Below are 19,670 nucleotides of genomic sequence, written 5' to 3' on the forward strand. Positions count from 1 at the left end.
TGAATTCATCCCTAATTTTCTTTCTGATTAAATAAATCGGCAGGCTGCGCTGTTTACAAAGACCTTTGACACTTACTGCCACATTTGACTCTAATAACAACGAGGAAGTCCCTCTTAGGGAGGGGCCACAGTTGTCCCTATCGATGAGGACACTCAGACTGAAAGAAATCAAGGGACTTGACTAATATCACACAAGGAACAAAAGGATTTAATGACTTTTTCTATGTCAACGATTTAAATTCTCCCTCATCGGGGCGCCTGGGTGGCTCAGTGGGTTAAGCCACTGCCTTCGGCTCAGGTCATGATCTCAGGGTCCTGGGATCGAGTCCTGCATCGGGCTCTCTGCTCAGCAGGGAGCCTGCTTCCCTATCTCTCTCTGCCTGCCTCTCCGACTACTTGTGATTTCTCTCTGTCAAATAAATAAATAAAATCTTTTTTAAAAATAAATAAGTAAATAAATTCTCCCTCATTAGGGTCCTACTACTTTAGGTCAGAGGACTGTTTTGGCATCACAAACATTAAATTCACCAGTTTGGGTCCCTGAGTTGCATCATTCTCATCACTGGACCCCAAATGTCTCTCTTTGATCTTATTTATCCGCTTGTTTATACATTTAATTCTTTTTAATTATATAAACACTGGCGTGGATAGATTCTACTTTCCATTACGGTTTAAGAGTTCATCAAGGAACAGTCCTGGAATCAAGGGGAAGGCCAAGAAGGGAGCTCTTTCTTCCTGAGCACCAGTGCAGCACGTGCGGGGCCTACCACAGCACTCTCAAGCCTCTCATCGAGGAAGAAGCTGCATCCCAGCTAAGCCCAGTCTTCTGCCAGGTGCTTCATGAAGGTAGGCAGCATACCATGGCATGGGTCCGGAATGTCAAGTAAGAATGTCACTAAGTGTGTGCTTGGGAGAGGGGAAGAATTGTTTTACTATAAAAGGACATTAAGTCATGACTTATGGGCTAAAAAAATATTTTAATTAAAAAAAAAGAAAAAAAAAAAACCCTCTTTTCCCACCCTGCTTTCTCTTTCATGCGGGAGACCATGGATTATCCCCACTATTCAGCTCAACTACCAATGCTGAACCAGAACCACCCTCTGGACCAGAGCGGAGAATTATAGGGAAGCCCTCCTCTACCTTCGTGCTGCTCCCTAAGTTCCTTCCCCCAGGAAGGGACAAAGTCTTTCAGTCCACAGTGATTGATGCCTTTGACCAAGAACCTGACTTGGTTCTTGGACCAAGAGCCTTGGACCAAGACCCTCATAAGTGGATTCTGATTAATTTAAGAAGTTCAGAATGCAATCTTCAGTTCAAGTTTCTGTGGATGTCTTTTGGTTAAAATTGGTGACGATACCCAACCCACTGATGCCAGACCCATCTACCGTTGTATTGGAGACAGAAATATATCAGATGAGAGGGCACGAAGTCCCTAAAATGTAAAATGAAATTATTTCCTGTCAGGGAAAAACAAACAAACAAACAAACAAACAAGCTTCTAAAAGGAAAAGAAAGCAGTCTGAGCTGAGGAGACTAAGCTTAGATGACACAAAGTTGCTAAGGGTAGGCTCTACTCATCGTCAAGTGGGCAAGAACAATAAAGCATGTGCCCAGAGCTACTTCCGATCTCACAGCTGCAAACCCAGGCAGCAGTGCCTCCAGTGATTCATGGCATTTTTATTTTAGTCTGAAACACATCCCATTTCATACACAGGAGCTATGTTCCTGGAGGTTTGAGAAAGGAACTATGGCTTAGGCGTCTGAAGATGGGTCAGTGAGCAAAATTGGAAATGAGTAAGTCTTGCGCTGTAGCCACAGGGATCCTGACAATGAGAGACACACATGCAAGTGAATGACGTTGAAATGAAGAAGCCAACACCTACGCTCCAGTCCAGAGTCGCTCTGGGCTCCTTCGCCGGGCCGTTTGCCACGGGGAGGCTGAGGGCATGTGCGGGAACCAGGTGCTGTAGGCCTGCCCGGGAGATGGCTTTCCTGCAGCCAGAAGGAAAACAAAAGAAAACAAACAAACAAACAAAAAAAAAAAACACACAAAGAAAAACCAACATCAGAAGGTCATACATACTAAAAAATTTCCCCAGGGTAAAAACAATACCTGCGTTAGTCTTCCGCATGCAAAACCCTTTGCAAATGTATTAGAATCTATGCCTCTGAAGTACATGACCAAGGCGGGGGGTGGGGGTGGGGGGGAGGCACAGGTCTCAAAAGACAGGGAGGTTGAGGGGACCCCTTTGGGGGTAGCACTGCTTCAGAGATAGAAATTAAAATATAAGCCCCTATTCAGGGTACAGGGCAGAACGCAGGTCTGTTTACCAAAAAGAAAAAAAAAAAAGACCGAGGGCCCGGGTGGTCATAATACTTGGACAATTTTAAAGCTGTCGGAGGCTAAAGGCAAGAAAAGTGGGCTGGTGGGGTCCTCTGTGGAAATCCCTCCATCTCCCCGCAAAGTGCTCTCCAAGCGGGCGCAGCACCAGTCTTGCTCCTGCCAAGAACGTCCTCCCTCCTCCTTGCAGAGGACTCCCGCAGAAAGTTTGAAGTTCCAAATGGGAAAAGACTGATTGGTAGCGGCCAAGACAAGGCCCATGCAGAGAGGCCGCGATCTTACCGAGGCCCACAGAAAGAGAGAACCAGAACGTGGGGCTTCGATTCGGTTTGGCACCTGGAATACAACAGAACGCAGGTCAGAAAGAGGGGGGAATGAATCGGAGAGGTTGAGAAAGTCAGCCCTGACCTTGGTCTGCAAAGATAAGAAATGAGAGGAGTTGCTTCAGCAGGCAAATACGACGAGGACAGGGTGAAGGGACAGGAAGGGAGATGAGAGCCTGGTGGACAGAATAAGAACAGCAAGATCAGGAAGAAAGTAGGGAGATCTTGTGATGCCGTCATTAATCGTGTTAAGTTCAATCGCTGCATCACTCCATGAAAAATGCCAGACGGGGTCTCAAGCTTCAACATCAATGGTGATTCATGAATTAACTAGGGGCTCCCTGGAAAGGAGAGGGGTTTTCCAACTCTACAGGGATGTCCATGTGTGCTTTGAGAATCATGTGAACCAGAATCAGGTGGGTCTTGTGACCCTGTGGATGAGCCCTGTGTAGGTCTGAGGCCAAGGCACAGAAATCTGCATTGACGCATGCCTCCTTCTATGAGCTAAAGTTTTCAAGCCGCTCCATGAGTGTATGGAAAGACTTTAAAGAGGCTATGAGATGGAGAATCTCCCATATGCACCCTCAGGAAAGCAAAATCTAAGAACTTAGAGATGGATTTCAGGTTAATGCCTAATTTGCAGATGACTGGAAAACTCTCTCTCAACCAGTGAACATCCACCGAGATTGTCTCCCCATCCTCAAGCCACTGAACCTGCTGCTTGGACTCAGGCTAGATACCCTGCTCTTTGCACTCCTGGCCATAAAAACAGCCCACCCCAAATTGTTAACGAACTTTCCCACGGTTTGCTACAGTTTTTGTGTCCTGAACAGCAACTCCCATGCTATTCTCGAATAAAGTCAATTTCCGGTAATTCAAGCTTGCCTTAGTTTCCTCTTTATTTAGGTTGGCAAGAGCAAACACGTTTGGGCAAGTGGGGAGCCCTAACTTACCCAGGCCCATCAAAGCAGGGGAGCCCCAAAGGAAAGCATCAGCAACCTCATTATGCACTTTATCCCCATTAGTTCTCAGCACCCTATCTCAGAGGATGCGAACGCTGCAGTGGAATCTGCCGTCTCGGACACAGGACCTGCAGACAAACAGGGTTCCCAGGGAGGCCCAGATCCTCAGATTTCTTCAGGCATCTCACTATACAGAGGAACAAGGCTGCGGACAGGTAGACGGGGGCAAAAGGATGGCGGCAACAGCCAGATGTACAGTGAATCCCGTCATGACTGAGCCCGGGAAAGGAAAGGAACTTGCTGGGGAAAGCGGGAGGCCTGACAGCAGAATGTAAAAGCTCCCTTAGAATCTAAAGTTTGCAGGTGGTCTCTCTGTTCTGTTCCCTGATCTCTGCAAACTCCACCCAGAAATGGAATTTGTAATTGACCAAGATCAACAGTAGCCTCAAAACCCACAGAAAGGTTGGGTAGAAACCAAAAAAGAATCCAAGATCGTGCAGCCACTGATCAATGGCCAAGTGTGTCTAAGAGCTCAGCAAGTGCCCCGCCCCTTTCTCCCCCTCTCTTATATTCCCACACGGGAAGTCTTAGAAATAACGTCAAGGTCTTTAGTAGTTGAAAGTGATCCCATCAAACTTGCCAGTAGCCTACTTTCCGAAGCTCCCACTGGGTGACACACAATGTACTTGCTTTATGTAATTCCCCAAAGAGTCGTTACAAGTGTGTAGACCTTTAATGAAGACATTCTGCTGACACAATCCTCGCTTTCCTCAAGGCAAATAATTAACAACATCCAGTTTGGCCCCTTCACCAACACTGACTCTTTTGGGTTCCCAGAGCCAATTCCAAAGTTGGAAGGTTCCCTCAACATCAAGCAATTCTCAGACACCAGCAGGGTCATGAAGTCCCAGAATTCAACTTAATTCTGACACTCTCTATGCAGAGCTAACATGGGATTCCACAGGTCTAGGGTTCAGTCCTACAGGACCTCTCCCCACCCCCACTTCAGATCTCAGTCACAAGCCCCAGGCTGTTACCTGGGCTTCTGGTCCACCAGCTCCAGATGGGAGGTTCCAATGACCTCCTCCTTAGGTTTGATTCATTTGTTAAAGTGGCTCACCAAACTGACAGGAACACTTACTTAACGTTTATCCATTTCCTAAAGCAGAGGATGAAGGACAGGAATCCACAGTCAGCTGAAGGGATACAGAGGGTGACGTATGGGGAAGGGGTGTGGGGCTTCCATCCCCTCTCCAGGGGCCTCCCTCTTCCAGAACCTCCACCTGCTCACTGAAAGTCTCTGAACTCCACTCTTCTGGGGTTTTAGGGAGGCTTTATTATATATGCAAGAATGCTTAAATCATTGGCCATTGGCTACTGATGTTCTGAACCTTCAGCCTCTTTCTCTCCCCCCCACCCCCCCACCCCCACCCCCGAGGGAAAGGGGATTGGGACAGAAAGTTCCAACCCTCCCATCACAAAATTAGTCCTCAGGGAAAATAGCCCCCACCCTTGGGTGGGGTACAAAGCCACCTTCATTAACATAATGAAAAACTCTTCCACCCTTATCACAGGCTTCAGGAGTTGTGAGCAGAGGTCTGTGGATGAAGACCAAGTAAGTATGAGAAATATATTTTGGTCATTTGGACGACCAGATATATATTGCTTATAAATCACAATGTCGCAGGCCTTCACCCAAAGTATGTTCCGTTCCACTGAGCAATAAGGAAAGAACACTGGAAGATTCTTATATGGTGCTCTTTCGTGGCCCATGCATTTTTCTTGACCCGAGTTCAAGAAACTGTGTAACGTTTTTCTTTGGGACTTTGCTCTGGCTTTGAAGGAGGCTGTATGTGATTCCAAGTCACAGCTTTCATCACAAGAAAATCGGATCTCCGCGGAGTCAGAATCTACAGGTCCCACCTTTGGTTCCTTAAGGTAACAAACAGTGCCTGAGCACAAGGCCTTGAAAGAGCTGAAGAATACTTAAATCTTGAGTAAATGAGGAAAAAGACAAGTTCTTCATCTTTTCATGAACAGCCACAGAGAGCTGTGATCAGAATGAAAAAGAAGGGAGGGAACACAATTCTGTGGGCACAGTGGACACCACGGGACAAATGACTTGACCGGACTAAAAGTTGGAGACTCTGACCACCAACCCCTGGGTTCCTAATGAAAACTGCCAGGAGGGACACATTGCTGAAATAACCAGATTAGGATGGGAGGGCTCAATGTGTCTCCAGAAGAGCACGGTGGCAGTAAGGGAACAGACCCACAAACCCCCAACCATGACTCAGCTCGGCAAGGAAAGCAGAGTCCATTGGCACTCTTGCCCAGCCCGAGAACAGAAACGAGTACGTAAGGCTTCTCGCTGCCTACTGATCCCCGGTTGTCGATAATAAGGGCGGTTTCCTGTACCATGACTAGAGGACAATTGTATACGTACGACACGCATGAACACTTATGAGGAGGAAGAGAAGGAAGAACCATCAGAGCGGTCCTGGATTTTAGCTGCAAATGGGCCTCCCAAGAGGTTATTACATTAGAAGGAGAACAGGAGAAAGATTCGTAGGTGAGGAGGAACAGAAGGCTGGCTGAGGAGACAACGGAAGCTGACACTCTGCAACCTTCCCCCTCTCCCCACTCCAGGGGGGGACACGCGTGACATTCTTCCAGGAATCTCCCATCCTATGTGAAATACCTTGCCAGAGGGGAAAAACTACCTTATTCTTGTAGGTCCTCTTTAGCATATAAAAGTTCTATTGAAACCTTTTCTCCCAACCCCTTGCTATATAACCTGCCACCCCTCAAAACCCTAGGGCAGCAGCTCTTTCTGCCACAGGTCCTGTCCTTGAACTTTAATAAACCACCACCGTTTTGCACCAAAGATGATGGCTCAGAGGAAGTGAGTTGGGGGAAATCAGAGGGGGGGAGACAAACCATGAGAGACGGTGGAATCTGATAAACAAACTGAGGGTTTGGGAGGGGAGAAAGGTGTGGGGGGTTAGGTGAGCCTGGTGGTGGGTATTGTGGAGGGCACTTATTGCATGGAGCACTGGGTGTGGTGCATCAACAATGTATTCTGGAACACTGAAAAGAAAATTTAAAAAGAAATTAAAAAAAAAAAAAAAAGAATTCTTTTGGGGCACCTGGGTGGCTCAGTGGGTTAAAGCCTTTGCCTTCGGCTCAGGTCATGATCTTAGGGTCCTGGGATTGAGTCCCGCATTGGGCTCTCTGCTCAGCGGGGAGCCTGCTTCCTCCTCTCTCTCTCTCTCTCTCTGCCTAGTTGTGATCTCTAGCTATCAAATAAATAAATAAATAAATCTTTAATAAAACCAAGAATTCTTTCTTGGTCCTCAGCTCTGGACCCCACCCCTGAACCTCCCGATGTTCTAAAACTTCATCAGAGGTACTACAGCGAGGCAGGGGGCGACTTCTGATGACAGCTTTTTCCTCTTTCTCAACAGCCGTGTGAGAACATTCTTCTCTCCAAGAGTTCATATATGCATACACTTTACATTCCAAAATAAGAAAGCAACTGAATTCTTTCGGACCTCAAATAAAATGAGTGTAAGCTATTTCTCTATGTGGGTTCATCTTGGTTGTAGAAGATGACATTTCGAAGTGGTCAAATCTGGGGTGTGCTGAGTTGGCAGGGGCTTTACGTTACAGTATGGTTCAGTGTAAAAAAAAAAAAATCGATGGGGTTTCAACTTCACGTTTTTTCCCACCCGCCCAGAATCCTCCCAAACCTATAATCAGACAGTGAGATGGCGGTGGTCCTTCCTATCAATTTTACAACAATACTTTGTTGTGATGGCTATGATGGCAAAAGAATCTTGGAAAAGGACAACTGTGGTATTAACTGGGAAGCAGATACGAAAAGAAAATATTCTATAATGCAGTTTTAGGCGTACAAAGTCATGGTTAATGTCAATTACCTGCCATGAAAAGCCTCAAACATATTTAAAGTATAAAAACCATCTTATATTTTAAATAGCATTCTATTATTTCCTCCACTTCATTCAGTAAGACTACAAACTGCTAAAGGACAGGGCTCAATTCATCCCCTAATCTTATTATATTCTGGCCCCGGGGTAGACACAGCAAATATTCAATAAATGCTTTCTGAGTTAATGAATGAACTTGACCAAAAAGCTAAGCAAAACAGCTTGCTGATTAGATCAAGGGTTGAGAAATCTGATTTAGGAAGATTTGAATGATATGCCAGGCTGTGCATTTCGGTGATATACTTTGCAGAGAGGGCCAGAAATTCTTCAAAGCAGCTCTTTAAAGAAAAAGGCAAAAGAGGTAGAATTCAGGATTAAGAAGCCTGAGAGACATAAAAACGGCTTTGTGATCAACGTAAAATAAAATCCTATTGCTGTGACATTTGTAAAGGGCATAGGATAGTGTTAATATTTCTATAACATATTTATTGAAATAAATATGTAGCATATACTCTTTACAAGAGAATTTTAAAAAATTTATGGGAAAACATGTAAGTGGTTATTTAGCCAGGATACCCTCTAATTATCCGATTTGCAATTTCCTCTCAATTTGCTCTGGTTCCACCCTGATTCCACATTAATAAGGTTCCTATATGCAGTCCATCGCCATCTGCCAACTCCCTTTCTGGGTGATTCTATGAATAGCATAGAATTAGGACCCCACCTGCTGAGCAGAGAAGCAAGCACCAAAGGAAACAAAACTTTCCTTAGGGGCAACTGGGTGGCTCAGTCAGTTAAGCGTCTACCTTTGGCTCAAGTCATGGTCCCAGAGTCCTGGGATCAAGCCCCATGTCAGTCTCCCTCCTCAGTGGGAGCCTGCTTCTCCCTCTCCATCCCACTCATGCTCTCTTCTCACTATCTCTGTCTCTCCTGAATAAATAAATAAACCTTAAAAAAAGAAAAAAGTTGCCCTTAGCTAAGAGAAGCAACTGACGTAGAGATTGGTGAACTCGTCCCGGTTTACAAAAAGAAGCGGCTGTCTAGACAGGTACTCCGTACCTTGGTTTAGGTCCCCAAGTGCCTCAAGAGGGATCTTCATCACTGTGTATGGGTTGGTGTGCTTTCCCCCATATATGCTATTTTGTTAATAATTTTGTTTATATTCAAAGCAGCCTACAATGCTCCTTGGTTGATCTAGAGAGCTGCCTGCAATGTTAAGCAGTCCACAAGATTGGAAAAACAAAAAACAAACAAACAAGAACTGTCCGAAGCCCCACACAAACTCCAAATATCCCACTAGTGATTTATTTAGGAGAACAAACCTTGTGTGATGATTTGAGCCTAAATCCTAATCCGTATTACACACTAACGCAAAGTAGTTTTTGACCATTTTAATGTGCACTGAAATTTTTGAGAACGTAATTATTGAAACAAAGGATGTTTTCCGCTTCCTACGGGTTGTAAGTCATTCAAAAAATTGCTTCCTGTGTTGATGCTTCAACATGGTACTCCTGTATTTACGTTTTTAGCTGTTACTTTCACAGTGATTCTTTGAGAGGGGTGCCCAACCTGTAGCAGAGCTTGACATCAGTCTATTGAAAAGCACGGACTGCATGGAGCACTGGGTATCATATGCAAACAATGAGTCATGGAACACACCATCAAAAACTATTGATGTACAGTACAGTGACTAACATAACATAATTAAAAAAAAAAAAAAGCTTCCCAGGTATTTCTTGTGACTCCTTCATTACATCTGCCAATGTGACTAAGCCCTGGCATTTACACATTGAAATATATTCATTCATTCAACGATGTATTTACTGAATGTCTGTTTTATACCAAGCACCGTTCTAGATGTGTAAGATTCATGAATGAACAAAACAGGCATAAATTGCTGCCTTTGGGATGCTTATATTCTAGCAGGAGGTACATTTTGCCAGGTACAGAATCATTTTACAGATCTTACATATCCTTCACAACAATGAGGGAGGTACTTTTATTATACTCTATTTTATAATTTAAAAAAATGATAGCACAGAACAGTTAAGCTATGTGTCCAAAAGCACCCATAGAGGAAGAGGTGGAAGTGGGAATAGAATCCAGGCATCTAAATCCACATTGCACATACTTAACCATGACACAATCCCACACTACTATGAAATGCTGACACCACGCAGGTATGTAGCAAAAAGACATACAATAGGGCTAGACTCTTACTATGCCCAATTTCCAACTGCCTCAGTTATAAATGTCCCAGCTCCACGACTAGAACAGAAGCTTCTCCCAGAAAGAGGCCAATCTGGGAGGCATCCAAGTGTACAGATTAAGAACACACTTGACCTTACCAATCACTACCTATACAGTCGAGGTGCTTGAACTCTCTAGCCCTGGTGTCCTTTTATGTCAAATAAGAACAATATTGCTAAACTCCGAGACAATTTTTATTTTATTTTTTAAAAGATTTTTATTTATTTATTTGACAGAGATCACAAGAAAGGCAGAGAGGCAGGCAGAGAGGAAAGTGAGGGAAGCAGGCTCCCTGCTGAGCAGAGAGCCCGATGCGGGACTCGATCCCAGGACCCTGAGATCATGACCTGAGCCGAAGGCAGAGCCACTCAGGCGCCCTCCAAGACAAATTTTTTTAAACAGTGTGTAGGACACTTGGCACACAAGCAGCACAGAAAATATTCACTACTATTACTATTCTCCTACATACACTGGCAGCCCCACAGCGTCTAGGCCAAGGTAAGTATATGATGAATCTCTGAATAAATATGTGCTTTTTATTTGATTCTTGTAAAATATTCCAAGTTCCCCGGACGCTTCTGTTCATCCAATAAACATTGAACAAGCTTCCATTTTGTGTCAGACAGTTCAAAGCGGTTATTCAAACAGCAGGTCCTTCTTCTCCTCATGACAAATAATTCCACGGTTTCCAAAGGAATCATTCGTCCCTCACAACCTGACTACCTGCCCAGGGAAAATTAAAAAGCACCATACTCTCCCCTCAGACAAATTTACCAATGTGTTTTTTAAAATACTATCCAAATGCCATTAAAATTATTTATTTAATTGTATTCGTGAAAACAAAAGCCACACCAAAAAAAAAAAAAAAGGCATCTTTGGTTGCTGTTGAATCTGTAAAGCACTCAGGCTGCTAAGTGCCCCTGAGAACTTGTGAACTCATCTGTTAAACAGGATTTATTTCCCAAGCCTCATTCATCACAACTACATTCCTACAGCAGCGCCAGCATGGACTTGTTGTGAGATGTGGCAATAAACCTCATCTTAAAACGAGGAAAGAGATTTCCCAACTGGATCCATCGGGAGTTAATGACATTCTTCTTAAGGTATCTGAGGGAAGAAAGTAAGCCTTGGGAATGGAGAAAAAGAATCAGACTGTGATGGGTTGAACAGTGACCTTATTTGGAGATAGGGTCTTGACAGAGGTATTCAAATCAAAATGAGGCCATGAGGTTGGGTCCTAACCCAACATGATCGACATCTTTATAAAAAGGGGAAAATTGGACACGGACACACAGGAGAACACTGTGGGAAGATGAAGGCAGAGACCAGGGTGATGTGTCTACAATCCAGGGAAGTTCAAAGGTTGCCAGCAAACCACCAGCTGCTAGGGGAGAAGCCCCAAAGAGATTCTTCCTTCCAGACACCAGAAGGAACCAACCCTGCCAGGCCCTTGATCTCAGACTTGTGTTCTCCCAAACTGGGAGACAACACATTTCTACTGTCTGAGCCACTGGAGCGTGTGGTACTTCATTACAGCAACCCTGACGAGTATGCGTACTTCCAAACCAGACCCAAAGTTGGGATGTCATATGAGAGGGTTTGGCTAACTTCAGAATGTTGACTTCTCTTTTCCAGTTGCCCCCTGGGACTTTGGGTACCTCCCTGTCGTAATGCTACCTTTCAGAAACTAGCAATATTTAAACAGATACACATTCCTATGAAAAGCCACCGTTAAAAATGACATTCTCATGCAAATAGATAGTGAGCAACTAACGAAGTTTTATTTAACTCATTGAGGTAGCCAGCAGCAAAGACAAATGCAAAATCAAAGTGTGTATAAGAAATGAGATTGATGATAGAAAAGAAATATCTAAAAAGATTGTTAAATAAAGCAAATGAGCAAAGGGAAAAAAGAGAGAGGCAAACCAAGAAACAGACTCTTAACTCTAGAGAACAAATTGATGGCTACCAGGAGGGAGGGGGCGGGACAATGGGTAAAACAGGTGATGGGGGTTAAAGAGAGCACTTCTAATGAGCACCGGCTAATGTATGGAAGTGTTAAATCACTTAATTGTACACCTGAAGCTAACATTACTATATTATTAATATTGCTGTATGTATGCATGAATTTAAATAAGTTTTAAAAATGCAAAATAAAATAACTGCTAAATCAGATGTGAAATTAGTTATCTTTCTACAGGTCGATAAAAATTTAACCTATGTGGCATTAACTTTTCTCGTGGTCTACCAAATCACAACCCATTGGTTTTTCACAGGTTAACCTCTTTTATCTTATGGGGATATAAACTCTAGCCCCTCCATCAGTTTGGGATTATTAATCAAATATACAGAGACAATGAAATTACAGTGCCCAGAAGAATCAGGTAAGAGTCAGTTACTCAGTAACAAGGTTCTACTTCTATTGGAGCAGGCTACTTAGAATATGTTCTAGTAAGATAAATTAAATAAATAATAAACTTAAATAATTTTAAAAAGTCAACCATGTTTCCATTGTCAAAATTTGGGATGATTTTATTTTCACTACTTATGGTTCAAGTTATTATATAGAATTCCTTGTATAGCTCCATGCATGTCTGGAATATTCTAGAAAATCTCCTAAAATAAATGATCTCACTCCCCAAATAATAATAATAACAATTTATTCCCTACCTTCTTTAATTTTCACAATTCTAGCTATCTTGTCTTAGCTTGGCAACTGATTCTGAGACAGAAGCGTTCAGGTTTACTGGAGAGTTGGTGAGGGAAACAGAACTGGCAGTGAGAAGCTGACCTGTGATGCAATTGCCACAAAGTCTGTAGCTGACTGAACATGAGGTTCTGGAGCTGGAACAGCTCTCCCCAACTGTTCTAATTTCCAGCAGAGACAAGACCTTGCAACTCCACATCCACCAGTCTTTGGGTATCGGCAGCCCCTTGGGAGAGCATAACCATGGACTAGAGATTGTCTTACACAGGGGCCATGCCCAAGAAGGGGCACAGCTATAGACCATTGGCAGCCAAGGCTCCCAGAAGCTGGAAAGAGGAGCACGTCAGTCCTGAGAAGGCAAGTGGGCAGGAAAACAAGCATCCACTACACACTTCTAATACTCATGACGAACTTAGGAAATGGGTAATTTTATCATGCCCATCTTGCTAATGGAAAAACTGACATTAAGCAGTCAAAATGCTTATATAAGCTATACAGCTAAATAAGTAATAAGGCCAAGACTGGAGCCCAGATGTCTGGCTCCAAAGCTCCATCGCTCCGCATGCCCCATAAAAGGGAGAGAGAGAAGAGAAGGATCCAGAGATAGCACAAGATCTGGGTGTGCAATGGACTGAAAGTGGCCACTGAAAATGCCCCGGTGTCAGGGTGTCCGAAGGACATTTTAAAAATACCATCTAACGTTCAAGTGGAAGTTGCTGGATGCTGTGATGGAAATGTATTCTTCGTCTCCTCCTCCATATTTTCCACCTGCACCTAAATCTTCAGGGAGGTCTCCTCCTTGTCTTAAAGGCAGTGGAGTTTTATGAATGTGGAATTTGAAGCAGCTGAATTTTACATCTAGGTCAATGAATACAGAATAGATGTTGCCTACTGGAATAGAAGGATAATCCAAAACTGAACAAATTTAGAAAAAGCATGGGCCTGAGAACAGAAATAACCTTAAGAACATAAGCCCTCTGGGAATTCACAGAAATTCTAGGGGAAGGGATTTGGATTTCCATAGGGTTCTTCCCAAAAAAACTATCAACGCGAAGAATTTAACATTAGAGCCTCCTGCTTCATTTCCATGCTAACACATCCCCTACCCCTCCGATTTCCATTACCCTGCACCTACAATGCCTCAACTACAATCTTCCTCACTGGTGGTATCAGTGAATAGCTCCCCCCACACAATTTTGTCAACTGAAGGGAGTTTAGGATGTGTCTCTCATAAGAGTAGCTGCGTTCTCAAAAGGAACTCATAAAAATGCAAAAACTTGCATGACCCAAAGGAACGGAGTCAAATGACATTCAAAGCAGTTAAAACAATTTTCCTAAGGCACAATCCAGAATATTGTAAATATAAATGAGGTCTGGGTGGAAGGTTGGGGTTAGAAGCAGAGACCTATTTACCTACTTTGAGGTCAACCCTAGGCATAATGGCTCGGTTTACAGAGAGACCCCAGCGCATACCTATATGTTGAGAAGACACTGCCAACTTGTATCAGGGAAGGGTCCTGGCAAAAACAAAATAAAACAAAGCAAACAAACAAACAAAAAAACAAAACTGAATTCACCTCTGATTGTTCCAATAACGAGACTCTAATAAAACAACTTGTTAAAGGTAGAATTAGGGGAAAACCACTATAATCTCAAGAACTACAATAAAGCTAAAGAAACCAAGAGCAGGAGCATGTCGTATTACAGAAAAGGGATATCAGGACACCAAGAAACCAGAGAACAGCTTTATGGTTGTCTTGGTGCAGTAAACCAGAGTGAGTATAAACTCACCCAACTCTTAGCCTTCTCCTTAGCAGACATTAGAAGTCCAGGCACATCAATCTGTTCTCACGTTTCTTATTCTTCAAATCTTTTTGTCACATTTGCAACTCTACTAAATTCTGAGCTCAACTTGGCTCTCCACTGTATCTCTGAGTGCTAGGTAGACAGCAAAATGACTTATTTGAGGTCAAATAGCTAGCTGGTGGCAAAGCCAGGAATAGAAATCAGGTCTGTTCATCCAGCTCAGTCTGTCTATATTATCATTGTATGACCTCTGTCCATCCCATCCGGTCTGGCCTGCAGGTGGGCCTTTTCTTTTCATTTCCCTGTCTCCCTAGCAACTAACTCATCACTCCCCGGATCTTCATGATTCATCTATGTGTTGCAGGCCCACTTGCGAAAGAAAGAAAGAAGAAAGAGGAAGGGAAGGAAGAGAAGGAAAGGAAGGAAGAGAAAGAGAGGGAAAGAGGGAGGGAGGAAGGAAGGAAGAAAAAGAAAGAAGAAAGAGGAAGGGGGGAAGGAAGAGAAGAAGAAGGAAGGAGGGAGAGAGGGTCTGGCCAACAGCCAGAAAAGGAGGGCAGGAGACGGAGAGAGAGAAAGAGAGGGAGGGAGGGAGGAAAGAAATGTACAAAGAAAGAAAATAAATAATGATAAAAACGTTCAATAAGCCAGAGAGAGAAAAAAAAAATGTCCTCCGTGTGATATAGCGTATGTAATAAAAAATCTTCACCCAACATCATACATGATGGCTAAAGATCAATTTCCCCCTAAATTGAAACAAACCAAGGATGTCTGTTCACACCAGTTCAGTTCCACATTGTACTGGAAGTCCTAGTCAGTGTAGTAAGAGGAGAGAGAGAGAAACTAAGTAAAGAAGAGAAAAAAGCAGAGACCGGGAATAGAAAAGTAAAACCATCTTCATTTTCAGATTGTATGACCATGTAAAATCTCTAATGATCTACAAAATCGATCAGAATTAATGTGTGACTTTACAGTTTTATACTGTAAAGTCTATACAAAGCTATATACAAAATTCAACTGTAGTCCTATATATAAGCAACTACAGATTGAAAAATAAAATTTTCAAAATACTATTAACACAATACTATTATGGCATTCAAGAACATGAACTATTAAGAGCTAAATTTAATAAAGTTTGTATAAGACCTTAGACTAAAAGCTAGGAAACATTACTGAGGAAAATTAAAGAAGCTTTAAATGAATAAAGATATTATATTTGTGTGCTTAAAGACTTAATACTGTTAAGAAGTCAAATTTTCCTAATTTTAACATTTTATAGAAATGAGAATACATAAAATAGTCAAAGAACTTGAATAAAAAAGTTGGAGAACTTTCACTACCCAATTTCAAGACTTACTATAAAAACAAATAGATCAAAAATATATGATAACGAAGAAAGAAATGACAGAAGGTTAGGAAAAAAGAGATATTCCAGGAATAGACCCACACATGTATCTCTTCAAAAGAGAAACTGAAATCACTGGAGGAAAGAATATCCTTTTAACAAATGATGTTGGAAAAACTGGTTATTCACAGCAGGTAAAAATTAATCTTGACCCCACCTCATACTATGTACAAATAATGCTTCAGGAGCGATCACGGATACAAACCTAAAAGCTAAAACTATAAAGCTTCTAGAAGAAGACATAAGAAAATAACTTCATGCCTTGCAGCAGGCAATGACTTTTTTTTTTTTTTTTTTTGATAGGAAAGTTTTGAAAGTTCTAACCAGGAAAGAAGAAACTGACAAACTGAACTTAATCAAAATAAAACATCTAATTACCAAAAGACATATGGAAAGAGACTACTACTCCTTCCGCCATTCCCCATCCTGTGCCTGAAATTCTGAAAAGCCGTTCCTTCGTAAAAGTGGAAGAATGCTGGCAATGATTGTCAAGATTATGTTTTTCAGAATTCTGGAAAAGACCACTGGAGTGGAAGAGACTGGCAGCAGCCCTGGTCTTGGCTAACCACGGGGCAGACTGAGCTCATTGTCTTGAACTCAATGGGAGTTCAGTACACTCCACTGACCAGGGGCTTATCCCCACGAAGCTCCCTCAGCACTGGCTATCCTGACCAAGACCTTGTCATATCTTCCCACTGATCCCAAGATGTTAGTAGCATCACACAACCTTCTTCTAACACACAAGGTTCTGTTGTTGTTCTGTTTGCCTCCAACTCACCCAAAATTGTGATGATACTAACAAGACTTGATTCCCCTCTTCCCCAAATAAAGGTTTCTAGTCCTTGGGCCTTAAAGCATGGGTGGGACTAATCTTCCAAAATTTGTAGTAACTACAAACTTGAGAGAACCCCAGGTTGGGCTTCACTGGTGCCTGGCAGTATCCCACCAAGACACCTCTTCACCATTTCTTCTTTTCTACTGGAAAGCCAGATGGCCAAGTCCATAAGTCAAGAAATATGTGCTAACGGGAGTGGAAATATCTATAATACCTATGGGAGGACATCCATAACTTTTATGATTATTCTCTTTGAGCCCTCCGCCTTTACACTTAGGCGTAGCTATAGAGTCTGAGAAGCAATCTTTCCTCACTGTGTATTCCAGATAAAACAACATCTTTTCTTCCATCTTCCCTTTATATTACACTTCATTTACAAGAGTGGAGTTGAAGGCTTTGCAGAATAATTTTCTCATCTCGGCCTTCCCAGTAGGTGTCTGGCCTTAACCACTGGCAGCTCTCTAAACTTAGAACGTGGGATACTTAACGATGTTTATGGTCTTCCGCTTTGGTACTTGGCTGTAATTCTAAGATAATAGGAAAAACCCTACTCAATAAGGGTTTTTAAGAAATGAGTCGGCAGTGTATCTAGCAAAAAATAAAATGAGCTTCAGAATCGGACTTTCAGGCACTTAATATTTTTTTTTTTAAGATTTTATTTTTTTGACAGAGATCACAAGTAGAGGGAGAGGCAGAAAGAGAGAGAGAGAGAAAAGCAGGCTCCCTGCTGAGCAGAGAGCCCCATGCGGGACTCAATCCCAGGACCCTGAGATCATGACCTGAGCCGAAGGCAGCGGCTTAACCCACTGAGCCACCCAGGCACTTTATATTTTTAATCAGTGCCTACTATGTTTCAGCCTCTAAACTAATTGCTGGTTGTGCAGAAGTAAATAAAACAGGCATCATCCCTCTTCTAGTTGGGCTTATGATCCTGATGAAGAAAACAGACATAGATAAAGAAGCAAACACCTGACATGTGGCTAACAGATACAACGACTATGAAGGGTAGAACAGGAAGAAGTGGTAGAGAATGGAAATGAACAGTGATTAAGACAGGCTGCCCCGAGCAGGTTAACAGAGATAGGTTTTAAAGTAACCTGGACTAGAAGCCTCACTCTCTCACTTAATAAATACATGATCTCTCTATTATTTAATGTCTCTTACACTCATTTTCCTTATCTAGAAAACAGGAAGAATAATTTGTACCACATGCAGTTATTGTGAAGATTCAATTAAGTAAGAGTATTAAAGGAAACTCTCTCCTGTTACTTTCCTAGAACACAGCAAAGGTTTTTAAAAAGCATCTGTCACCATTAAATAGAGGATTGGTATTGGAAAGGGGAGCGTGAACTGGACAAAAACGACAACCAGATTGAACACTCACTTTGTAACTCTGACTGTGTAATTGCTCTGAGCTTGCTCTTCCCCAACCGTAAATGAGAGTAGACAGTACCTTACAGAACATAAGACTGTAAACTACCTTGTAAAATAAAAATATTTGTTTGTAAAGCTCCAGGGGTCTACCAAAAAATTTTTTAAAAAATCAGTCTTGAATATTGGCATTACGTAATGGAAGAAAATAAAGATCTCCCTTGGATATTTGACTACAAGCTAGCCTTTACATGAGTTTGTTCTGTGTTGTCCAGAAGACTTCAAATATTTTGTATAAAGTAGCTAGGTTTTTGGTTTTGGGGGTTTTTTAGAGAAAGGGCGAGGGAGGGGCCCATGGAGAGAGAGAGAAAAAATCTTAAGCAGGCTACATGTCCAGTGTGTGAGCCTGACTCAGGGCTTGATCTCACAGTCCTGAAATCAGAACCTAAATCAAAATCAAGAGTTGCGCGCTTCACCAACTGAGCCACCCAGGGACCCCAAAAGTAGCTATGATTGAATAAATTCCCCTGAGTGCTTAGGAAGTAAATATGAGGGCCCCTGGGTGGCTCAGTGGGTTAAGCCTCTGCCTTCGGCTCAGGTCATGATCCCAGAGTCCTGGGATCGAGCCCCACATCGGGCTTTCTGCTCAGCAGGGAGCCTGCTTCCCCCCTCTCTTTCTCTGCCTGGCTCTCTGCCTACTTGGGATCTCTCTCCGTCAAATAAATAAATAAAATCTTAAAAAAAAAAAAAAAAAACAGGCAGCAAATACTTTAGAGAAACCAATTTGCAAACCAGGTTTTGGAGAATTCTAAAAAAGTACCAAGACACATTAAATCTTCATCTAAAATCTCAAACACAGGAAAATGAAAAGGACTCAATGAGTACAAGCCAAAAAAACCCAAGACTCTAGAATACTAAAACTGTCATAAATAGAATACAAAATAGTTATGTTGGATGGCTTTAACAGAATAAAGGATACGGTTAAAATTAAAGAACAAGACACTATAAATACTACTGTTTAAGGTATAAAAATAACTTTTAATAAGGAAAACTAAAATTAAAAGGAAATAATAAATGGGTAGATGGCATACAGAAGCACAGAAAAGAAAAATTAGTAAATGACAATGCAGATCTAAAGAAACGACCTGAGTGCATCATAAATAAGAAATATGAAAGGAAAGGAAAATTAGGAAACAGAAAATGTGAGAAAGTAAATCTAACACGTCTGTTAGAGTTTCAGAAAGAGTAGAGGAAGAACTGAGTAGAAGCAATAGTTAAAGACATCAGGAAGCCATTAAAGACACCCAAATAAAAGGAAAGTTCTGCTCATGTGGAGGAGGACCATGTTTTAAGGATGTCAGTTCTCCTCTCAATGATCTTTGGGTTCTTAAAATTCCCATCAAAACTCCTATAAACTTTTGGGTGAACTTGACAGGTTAATTCTATGATGTACATAGAGCAAAGAACAAGAGCCAAGACTCTTAGAGAACTAGAAGTTAGAAGTAGGGTTAGCAGAACAGATATCAAGTCTTAATACAAAGAGCTAACAATTAATACGCTGTGGTGGTGAGGCAGTAATAGACAAACTGTCCAATGGGAAAAAGAAACCAAAATATATATGAAAACCTGATTTATGACAGAACTAGCACTGTAGAAGACTAAGATACATTTTTCAATAAATGGTCCCAGAGAAACAGATTATCCTTACAGAAAAAAAATGAAA

At 42.2% G+C, this 19,670-nt stretch overlaps 1 protein-coding gene across 4 annotated transcripts in view; it reads right to left on the reverse strand.

Moving 5' to 3' along the window:
* The window catches only part of DGKI (diacylglycerol kinase iota), a 436,523-nt gene that overhangs the window by 280,219 nt on the left and 136,634 nt on the right, over positions 1 to 19,670 (reverse strand). For all 4 annotated transcript variants that reach the window (XM_059171955.1, XM_059171954.1, XM_059171956.1 and 1 more), the window contains exon 2: positions 1,884 to 1,992. In XM_059171955.1, the coding sequence (XP_059027938.1) occupies positions 1,884 to 1,992 (109 nt within the window). The remainder of the gene's footprint in view (positions 1 to 1,883; positions 1,993 to 19,670) is intronic.

This window comes from Mustela lutreola, chromosome 4 (genome assembly GCF_030435805.1).
Source record: "Mustela lutreola isolate mMusLut2 chromosome 4, mMusLut2.pri, whole genome shotgun sequence".
In the NCBI taxonomy this organism is placed as follows: domain Eukaryota; kingdom Metazoa; phylum Chordata; class Mammalia; order Carnivora; family Mustelidae; genus Mustela; species Mustela lutreola.